This window comes from Rhagoletis zephyria, unplaced genomic scaffold (genome assembly GCF_001687245.7).
Source record: "Rhagoletis zephyria isolate East Lansing unplaced genomic scaffold, Rhagoletis_zephyria_1.1 Rzeph_scaffold_17212, whole genome shotgun sequence".
In the NCBI taxonomy this organism is placed as follows: domain Eukaryota; kingdom Metazoa; phylum Arthropoda; class Insecta; order Diptera; family Tephritidae; genus Rhagoletis; species Rhagoletis zephyria.
In genome coordinates this window covers 1-11,090 of record NW_016174273.1, presented here as the reverse complement: position 1 = coordinate 11,090, position 11,090 = coordinate 1, and the positions used below count along the sequence as shown (strand labels likewise).

The 11,090-nt window shown below is 33.3% G+C and overlaps 1 protein-coding gene across 1 annotated transcript; it reads right to left on the bottom strand.

Annotated features, from left to right (window-relative positions):
- Positions 1 to 9,433: 9,433 nt before the first annotated feature.
- Positions 9,434 to 11,086, bottom strand: LOC108379733 (uncharacterized; the record flags this gene model as incomplete). Its single annotated transcript, XM_017636087.1, has 3 exons — positions 9,434 to 10,069; positions 10,142 to 10,313; positions 10,377 to 11,086. Coding segments are annotated over 3 exons (999 nt in total), but the record flags the coding sequence as incomplete, so codon positions are not given.
- Between the last annotated feature and the right edge of the window lie 4 nt (positions 11,087 to 11,090).

The following is an 11,090-nucleotide window of genomic DNA, read 5'->3' as shown; positions in this document are numbered from 1 at the left end:
TTAAATCTATTTATTGCAATCGCATGAAAATTGTCGAAGTTAGGCAACTCTCCCAAATACGGCCTAGAATTTGTATTGTGAGTAGTGTGGCTAAGGAATTCATCAATATTTATTCAAAATTTATGTATATAAATACAACCGTTTTTTTAGCAACAAAGTGGTTCCCGGCCACCTAGAGTACCTCCTCAGCATTCTAACTTCTTATAATACTTGACTTTCAGTAGCACTAATTAAAACCTTAATCTTGATGAAATTAAACAAACATTTTAGCAAGCGATGAGTTAATTAACAGAAAAGTTACGGCGATTCAAATTTGCTATTTCAACCGGACAAAATATTGATACCGGAGGATACCCCCATACGCCATGGCAAACCAGTAATTTAGGCAGGCAAGTAATCGAGCAGACATGGCGTCGGTGTGGACTTTTGTTATTTTTTTTTGCGTGCATTATTACAATAAAATCATAGAATAATCATTATTTTTGATCGATAAGATAAAAATCAATTACTAACAGTTTCTTTAGAGGGAAAAGTAAAATTTAAATATTGATTATTATTTTTTTCATTTATATTGGTTACACTCAAAAAATAAAAATCACTGCAGATTATGGTAAGACGTGGGAGTATAAATATATGAGTAGAGCTTAAAATATTTTTTTTTTATCAAATTTAAAAAATAATGGTTATGCTTTCAAACTAGGGCGAGGGCTGGTAACTGAAAACTTTTCTCACGACCGTTACGTTTTCAGGTTTTTAGTTGTTTTAATGAAAATGAATACTTAAAGGATTCAAGGAATGACAATTACTCCCTCCTTTATATTTCTACGCTTATACGCTAAATGCTCCAGACGACGTTAGGGGCCCATTCCAACACTGCATACTCAAAATTGAAATTTTTACGAAAGGTTTTGAATTTTGCTTTTACCATTAACCAAAACCGTGTAAATCACAGTTTCAAACTTGATACAAAACTTAGGAAAATTCAACAAATTTTCATCAAAATTTCAACATTTTATTCTGACGGTCTCTGGCGCGAAAATCCGTCACCGAAAAAATTCTCAAAAATTAACACGATTTTTTAGACGTTTGAAACTTGCACTGCATTGGGCTAAAATTGTATGGGCTATAAAACTTCATACATAGAAATTCAGAATAAAAAGTTGTAATTTTGATGGAGATTTATTGAATTTTCCTAAATTTTGTATAAAGTTTGAAACTGTGATTTACACGGTTTTGGTTAAAGCTTAGACGATATTTTATATAAAAATAACAAAAAAAAATGTAGCTGGAAAAATATTATCAATATTTAAAAAACAACACGTGGTAATTTGTTTGACTAACTGTATATTTTTGTAAAAATTATTAAAACTATAAAAAAAATAACATTTAAGTGATTCATCATTATATCGGGTCCTTTATATGTTTGTACAGCGAAACTTAAATGGGAACTTATTGTCGATAAAATAGCTACATATGTATGTATTCTCCTGGTCAAAAAATATAGAGGCTATGCATATCGAATTTCGAAAATGGTCGCCATAATGCTCTCGATCGCGCTGAGTGCATATGTATGTAGGCTGTCGGAATAGGATCCGTATCAAACAAATTATAAAATTGCAAATTTTCTTGTCTCAAATAGAAAACATAAAATATGAGTGCTTTTTTTGAATCCAGCTGTGTGTACAAGAGCCAGCTTTAACCCATATCGGACTAGTGTAACCACAACTGTTGTCAAGTGTTGCCATGGCGTATGAGTAATATTGAAGGAACGGCAGATAGCCATTTGTAGGAGTAAGTTTGTTTTAATAAAATGTTTAACAATTACTTTTCTAGATTCCGTATTAAAATAAAAAAAGCTTTGTATGGTGAACGCTGCTGTTGAGTGCAGAACGCAGGTCCAAGAAACATACAAAAATAATAGAAACATTTTTTTTTTACTGAGGCACAGAAATTTCGGCAGGCAATTACGAATCTACCAACCACTAACAAAATTTTTGGGCTCTGAATAAATGGTTTATTCGATATGTATGTGCATTTATGTGTCGGCCTAAAATAAATTTAAATCACATGCGATTTTATTTTATGTTACATTTTAAGTGAAAAAGGTTCTAATACATACATACGTACTTCTGAAAACAGCTTGGCACAATTTATTTTTGTATATCACGAAAAAAGTTAATTTATAAATAAATAATCTCCACTCACGCAAAAATAACTTCGACGAAATCACGATTACTTCAAATGCATATGTACTAACTCTGAACTTAATGTCTGAATTAATAATTTACAAATACATATTTACTAACAACCACACTAACAAATTGAAGTAACTTCGTTCTTTTCAAAAGAACAATAAGCGATTTTATGTGTACACGTTAAAATATTCATGTATGAGTGAGTTGAATTTTCGGCTCTCTCCCAGCTGAGCATTTTGCAACTATGTAAATAACTCACCACACTGAAACACTTTACACCGTGCTGCGTTCGCTGCTGACACTTCTACACAGCGAGCGATGCTCTACCAGTTGATATCCTTTAAGAAACTTTCAACGAATAGATATTTTTTTTTGCAAACCCTTACGCATATCCACGTATGTATGTTTATTTATTTGTATGTAAGTGTGTAAGTGCACACTTGTAACGGTCGAAGCCACATGCAAGCGCAGAGAATAAGCCCCGTCTAGCCTGAGTGAGTAAATTGGAGATACTGGGACTAGGCTAACGGTACGAGAGTTAGGCGAATGTACTCGAGTAGCGTGGAGCCGCAAAGCTGCTGGTATGCATGTTTAGTTGGCCATAGAGGAAGCACACAGGTTGTGGTGTGGACAATATTTGAGCAAAGAAACGGAGGCAGACACACATACTCGTGTCTGCTGCTTGTAATGCTTGATGGCGTGGAGTGCGCAAAGGTACCAACCACTACAATGGCACTACATTAATACACTTGAAAATTAACCTTTTGCGAAAGATTTCTGGCATGAAAAATTTTGAATTAAAATCTGATATTTTTTTAATATTTTGAAAATTAATTTAGAAAAATCGGCCAATGACTAATTAAAGCCAACTTAACTGTACTACCTAAATATGCAGCTTTTATCTACAAAAAAAAAAACAGCTTGCGGATATTAATTGTTTTATGTTTTAAATAAAATCTTTGTAAAAAACCTTGACATAAATTTTTGGTCAGGTATAACAGTTAATAAATTTTAAGCCACTTAACAACTGGAAATACAATTTGGGTAACTTGCAACAGAATATAAATTTTTGGAAATTTTAATTTTCTGGTCAATTTAATTGGGCATAAATATTAAGCCATTTATAAACTCGAAGTACAATTTTAATTAAGAAAAATCTGGATATAATATTTTGGTAACATAACATCCAACATAATTATATAAATTTCAATCAATTTAAAAATTGCACACAAAGTTTAAGAACTTTGTTAATTGTTTAAAATATATAAATATTTGAAAACTAGACATCAACATAATTTAATTAAAAACAGCACAAAAGTTTGAAGCCATAAAAAACTGGGCATTAGATTTTTGTTAATTAAACAGTGGATTTAATTAATTTTATTTTAAAAATAAACAACAAGTTTTGGTCAAAACCATGACCTATGTAGATCTGAAGCCATTTAATCAATTTAATTGGGCATAAATATTAAGCCATTTGCTAACTGGACATGCAATTTTGATTAAGAAAAATCTGGATATAATATTTTGGTAACATAACTTCCAACATAATTATATAAATTTCAATCAATTTTAAAATTACGCACAAAGTTTAAGAATTTTGTATATTGTTTAAAATATATAAATATTTGAAAACTAGACATCAACATAATTTAATTAAAAACAGCACAAAACTTTGAAGCCATAAAAAACTGGACATTAGATTTTCGTTAATTAAACAGTGGATTTAATTAATTTTATTATAAAACTATACAACAAGTTTTGGTCAAAACCTGGACCTATGCAGATCTGAAGCCATTTAAAATCTGGACACAAAATTTGGTAAACTCGGGATATAATTTTTTGGTAACTTACAAACTGTATGTATAAAAATTATGAGAAATTTTAAAACTGGACATTCAGTTTAGGTCGTTGAAACTTGGACATAAAATCTAAGCCAATTAAAAAATGGACTTAACAGTTTTGTAGATGAATAACACGCAATAATTTTTTGAAAGTTTAACTTGTTAACTCGAGTTTAACTTGATGTAACTTTTTGGAAATTTTAAAACTGGGCATAAAACAAAATTTTTATATTTTAAGCCATTTGAAAATTGGCCATGAAGTTTTTTTTGCACATAATTTTTAATAATCTAAAAACTCGATATATATTAATGATAATTTCAATTTAAAACCTGGAGATAGACTTGAAAAATGTTACGTTGAATTTTCTTATTTCAAAACTGAATATAATTTTTTGGTAACTTATCAACTGGAAATGACTTTCTGAAAGCTTTTAAACTTGGAGGAAACTGGATGTAAATTTGAGGCCATTAAAAAGCTGGACACAAAATGTGTGTAGTTTCTAAACCACATATAAATAATTTTTTAGTTTAAAAAAAAAACGGACCAGAATTTTCGGTCAATTAAAAATTGTACACACAGCCAATTGAAAACCGGACCTACATATTTATAATTTTTGTTAATTTCTAAACCTCAACTATTTAACTTTTTAATTATTTAAAAATGGACATACATTTTTGGTAAATGAAAAACTGGTCAAAACTTTTAACTGAAAAATTGGATATAACCTTTTGGTAACTTAAAAACTCGATAAAATTTTTTTTAAAATTTTGAAAACTGAACAGTAAATTTTAGCCATTTAACAGACAGGGTATCCATTTTAGGCCATTTAAAACTGGACATAAAAGAACTCTTTTTTAACTGGCCATATACAATTTTTCAATGGCTAAGGAAGTCGTAAAAGTGAAAAAAGTGATCGGTAAAAAGTGTGCATATGTATGTGTATGTATATGTATATACAAAAGCAGATATATGCAGAAGAACCCTGTCTCGTATTGGGATACGAATTAATGTAACTCTGGCAATACTGCGCTTGCCAGGGATGAAGTCCTGATACAAACAAGATACAAACCCGCTTACATGTCCACTTTTACTATTCAGTTTTATAATCCCACATTTTATCAAATATATCTACAAGTTTATGTAGTTAAAAATAAATAATCATTTATGGCATACGATTTTTCTCTTCGTAAAGAAAATTGCATTTACTCATAAAGTCATATTCTTTGGTGCTTTACTTAAATTTAGATTAATTATTTCTTTAAGTTTATTCCTTTACTTTAATATCGGATAGTGTGTAAGTATGTTTGTACGTTAGTACGTTTTTATTCATACATACATACGTTCATATGTATATACATATGTGCATGCTTAGCCATTAAATTGTTTAATAATTTTTTCATGTACATATGTATTACAATTTCCCATATCTTTTATCCACACATCTGGCAACCACTACGACAGCTTTTACTCGTCGTGTTTTTTCTCTTATTTTTCGCACTTGCCTCAGTCATTCAGGCTTTTATCCTTGAGTCGAGCAGCTGCCACAGGATGCTTAAATGCCCGCACAAACACCTACACTCGATTGCCCAACAACACACACACACACACACACACACACTCATGCAGACTTGCGATTAGAAATCACAGAGGCACAGGAACAAAAAAAATAAATAAATACGCGCGCGCACCGCTCGTATCCACCAGAAAAGTATTCGCATTTACACTTGTCGCGCCAGCGTTCGTATTCTTTCTTCATTCGCCTACTGTGGCGGCGGCGACGACGACGACGTCTTCGTGTGCGCCGGCGGCGTGGGGAGATCTGCCGCACTTAATGTTTTTGGTTTTTGTTTTTTGTCATAGAACTTTTTCTCGCCCGCTTCCGTTCGTTTCTCACATACAGACATACATACATACGTACATACTTTATATATGAAAGTGTGTAGAGGCAGCTTTTTTTTTGCACGCACGACTGGTGAAAATACACACGAGCACGATTTTCACCTTTTCGACGACGACAACAACACCATTTCAACTGCGAAGTAATGCAACAACAACCGACGATTTATTTTTTCCAGACACACATTTTTTCGCACGCGCACACATACGCAGATATGTAGATATATACATTTTCATTTAGCGCAATCATATAGTTTGTCATTTTGATTCGCCTATTCACCCAACACCAGCGTATAAATATTTTATTTTTCATAAATTTTTCACACCACCTTCTTTCACTTACACTTTCATTAGTAATTTATTTCTTTAATCTTTTTTAATACATATTTACTTGTGAAATGCTCGCATCACTTTCCGCGCATTGCTACCCGTTGCAAATTCAAATTCGAACTAACAGAGCTGAGCGCCAAGCTAACTGCATGAGGCCACATCGCCCTCTATATGCATGTGTGAGTGTGTGTGTGCCTGTCTGTATGTGAGTCGGCACGTATGGCTGTTGCTGTTGTTGTAGCCCTCTGTTGCTTTTCGCTTGCTGCTGGACTTTTCCAGGGGAGCGCATGCAAAATGGTGAATTCGTCTGCGGGAGAGTGAGAATTTGCGTGCGTTTTTCCTCACCACAGAGCAGCTGTTTGTGTTGCTGGTTGTGTGCGAAAAAAGCTTTCGTGGGAGAGCAATGCAAATGTCACAGGTGTCCGACAAAACATTGGTGGCCGAAAAAATATGCCAAGAAAAGTAATTGGAATTTTTTTAAGAGAAATTATTCGTCACAACTTTGATTTTTCCCTTCCTTTTACAACTTTCTTTCATATTCATTGTTACATGATAAGGATGTAATAGGCGTATGAGTTATCAGAACATAGCATTGTAGAAAGTCGATATTAATTCGAAGGCGCCTTTTCCGAAATCTACTAAATCCATTTAAATGAATTATTTCTATAGGAATCTATAATAAAGGGTATAAAAAATGAAATGTGGCAAGGGGGCGTGGCACCTCCCGTAGGCCGGACATTTTTAATCAGCTATAACTTCGAAACCGTAAATCACATGGCTTTGAAATTTGGTGTGTTGACATACATATCTACGGTAGATGCTTATTGTAAAGTAGAAATACTTTTGTAAAAGGGGCGTGGCACATCCCGTAGGCATACAATTTTTAATCAGCTATAACTTCAAAACCGTTAGTCACATGACTATAACTTCGGATCCGTAAGTCACATGACTTTGAAATTTGGTGTGAAGATCTATGGTAAATGCATACAAATTAGTTTCTGACAGATGGCGCTGGAGTCGAGGTATTTAGAGAATGCGTCTTTATCGTACGACCAGGATTAACGAGTTTTAAATTTACATAAATTTAAATTTATCTACAAGAAATTTACCCAAAACATAGATGGCACTGAAATCCAGAGGCTTATGAGAACGGAAGGTTCTGCTCTTCAGTCGTTTCAACCTAAACTAATAATACTGGTTCACAAATTTTAATTTTGATTTTGTTCTCCAGACGCCATTATACAATTCGTATGTAGAATTGCTCGCAGATTCCGAAAATCGAGTTAATTTTTTTTTGTATGTATACGTTTTCGAGATATGCAATTTACCGTTATTCAGCTTAAAAAAAAGAGTGGTTCCACTTATTCAGGTATATCTTACGAACCAATTAAATAATCGCTATATGAGATACGGCAAATGAAAGCAAATAAAATTCTCCATAAACTGTATATATGTACATCACTTTTCGATAGCCCTGACAGTTTCTGAGAAATTAATTCCAGATGGCGGAAAAATGCCAAAAAAAAACTTTAACAGGGTATCAATTCAAAAAATAACAGCTTCTGTGTAAATGTTTTGCATTTGTGTTAGGGCCTGTTAGAAAAAAAACTAAGCTACCCATGAAGAAAACCGATAGATAAATAAGAAAATAATGATTGGTTAAATGAAAATGCGCAAGCATTTTTTGTATGAAATATGCGCAGAAGAGAGTGTTACTCATACGCCTGAGTAGGTAGGGTGTTGGCATCGAAAACAAGAGGTGTCAGAAATAATTAATTAATTTCTCAGAAACTATCAGGAGTATCGAAAAGTAATCTATAAACGGTTTATGAAGAATTTTATTTTCTTTCATTTGCCGCACCTCGTATTACAATTATTTAATTGGTTCGTAAGATATACGCGATTAAGTGAAACCACTATTTTTTTTTAAGGTGAATAACGGTAAATTGCAAATATCTCGGAAAAGTTATCCATAGAAAAAAATATTATTACCTCGATTTTCGGAATCACCGAGCAATTCTACATAGGAATTGGATAGTGGCATCCATAGAACATTTTTGCTTTAAACCAGTGTAATTTTTACTTTAGAAGCCGTATTTGCTTTTCAACACAATTTTTGTATTTGTCAGCTCAAAAGTTCTTATGCAGGCGTCACGAAGCAAGCTGGGCATTGGCTACTATAGAATAAAATTTAAGTAAATTCTGAATTAAATTTTAAAATTTGACGAACTTTCCTCATTTTTGTACACACATATATAGTTTGAAATTCGGATTGGATTTTTCTTACTAGTAATTTTTAGCAAAAAAAACCGACTTCAACTCCCATATAAAAAATATATATATATATATATATATCTCATGATCCGCTGATCGGATCTTAACCAGATTAGTATGGGACCACCTCTGAGACACTACCTTTCCGATGCAAAAAGAATTATCGAAATCGGTTCACGTGGTCCAAAGTTATGCGGTAACATACATAAAAAAAAAAAAAAAAAAAATTTTCCGACGAACTGATAACCTCCTCCTTTTTTGGAAGTCGGTTATTAAAACAAGTTACACTTTCATAAAAAAAATAACAAAATAAAAATAGCAAAATGTCGAGTCTATATTTATATTTTTGCCACTGTACATATAAAGGGGGTCACAATGGGCCTATATTAACCTTTTTATGAGGAGGTTTGCTCTCCAACCATTCCAACCTAACTTTCTTTCTTATTTGTCTTCTAACCCTAATAGCTCAGTGATGCATACTTGGCATGGGAGTTGTCACATAATGAAACGATTAACCGAGGATCCATAGAATCGACCTGGCATAGCTGATCACGCCCATATGCTTGAGACCAAAAATTGGGGCGAATATGTCACAAAACCTCACAAAATATGAATTTGCGAAAACCAGCCTTAAAAAACTTGCCAACACTTGAATAGTTGTATGTAGAACAAAATAATGTTTATTTAGAATTAAATATGTATTATGTATGTCCGTATGTACATATATATGTATGCACGTACATAAGTCTCACAACAGTATCACTACTTAATTCTTACTATGTATTGAAATAGTTCTTAAAATCAAACTTAAAATATACATATGTTTTTACTTTTTTTTCACATTTGCTCATTAAATAGTTTTATATGTATGAATATTCGCGTTCTTGTTTTGGTTTTTTTTAATATGATTTTATATATTTATTATTACTTTCTTATTAATATAGTACATTTAATGTGCAAAAGTTATATATGATTTATGTATGCTTGTAAAAATTCTAGGCGTATTTATTGCTAGTTTCGATTAATCGAGTCATCAGTAGTTTAGTTTTAAAGAATATATATAGGAAATTCACGTAACAAATGAGATTCAGAAATTCTGAATAAATTGAATCTAGTTAATTAAATACATGTAGTGGTAATAGCAAATATTTTAAGAAATCAATAATTCATATTTTTTCCGTTATCCTTTAGACGATTTTGCTTGTACCTTGCTTAGTTATTGACATGGGGCACAACCAAAAAAAATATGCAAATATTTTTATATTTACATAAATAAATAAATTAAATTAAAAACAATTATTTGTGCTCAAGATAAATAAATAAATAATTCGTAAATGCTTTTTAAAAAGCGATTGGTCACTTGGTTTTCAAAGTAACTCTTTTTATTTTCTTGTGTATGTGCATACGTGCGCCTAGGAGGGCGGCATCAACTCGAACATGGCATACTTCCAGGTCCAAGAACGTGCCAAGTTCTCAAAACGGGCACGGTTGTGCTCATACATATAACCTAATTCGGGTTCCATGCATATCTAAAATCGAAACAATAAAAAACATACTTTAGCATGAATTTAATTCAAAACAAAAAATTCAAACATATAAACCTCTGTATATGGATCTGTGAGCAAACTTTGCACCGACAACAAGATTTTCGAGACGTTCAATGCTAAGGACCAGTTATGCTGGAAAATATCGATACCCACATCACCATGGCGTGACACATTCGGATGAAGAATCTTTGTCAAAAAGCGTACAGTCGGTGGAATCATTGGATAACTAAAGATATATTTTCATTTGAATTGGGACTCTTAAAAAATTAAAAGTCGTTTTGCTACGTACCGTTCTGGAAAAAAGATATAAAGGAAGAACTTGCCACCCTCGTATGGACTGCCGGCAGGTCCCAAAATGCTCGCCTGCCAATAGGTGTTTTGCTTGTCTAAGGGTATCGCATCTATGCCCTCCGTTGCATGGCTATTCAATTGATGTGCATCGTTACGCAAGAAATTCATTCGTATCGCATTTTGGCGTGCACGCGGTGGCGACTTCAATGCCATCTGCAGCAAACAAGTTCGGCAAAAACAGGAATTCATCAATGCGCTGTACAATTTGAGCCAATTCGGTACATCAACGATGCACTGAAAGAGAGGCCAGCGCTCTTTCAAATAACGCATCCACATCAATTGCGATGTGTTTTGTTCTAATATGCTACGCCATTGCTTGCACACTTCACTCGCCTTCCACATCGACATATCGTCCAAGTGGGAGAAAATAATTACCATGATTTCAACGGGCAACATTAGGATGTTATTTGGAGGCGCAACGGGTACGATTGCTTCACGTGCATTCGCACGCCCTTCACATAGCAACTCTAAGAAATCAGGCAAAGAACGTGGTGCTAGTGGACGTGGTCGTTGTATAGGTAACAATGCAACATTTCCACGTTCCCCTTCGCGCTCTAGCGAACGGCGCGGCTGTTCTACTTCTGCAATTAATGGTGGCACATGATCAACTTGCATTTCTTGTGCTGCCATAACAGGTGCATTTCCTATTTCG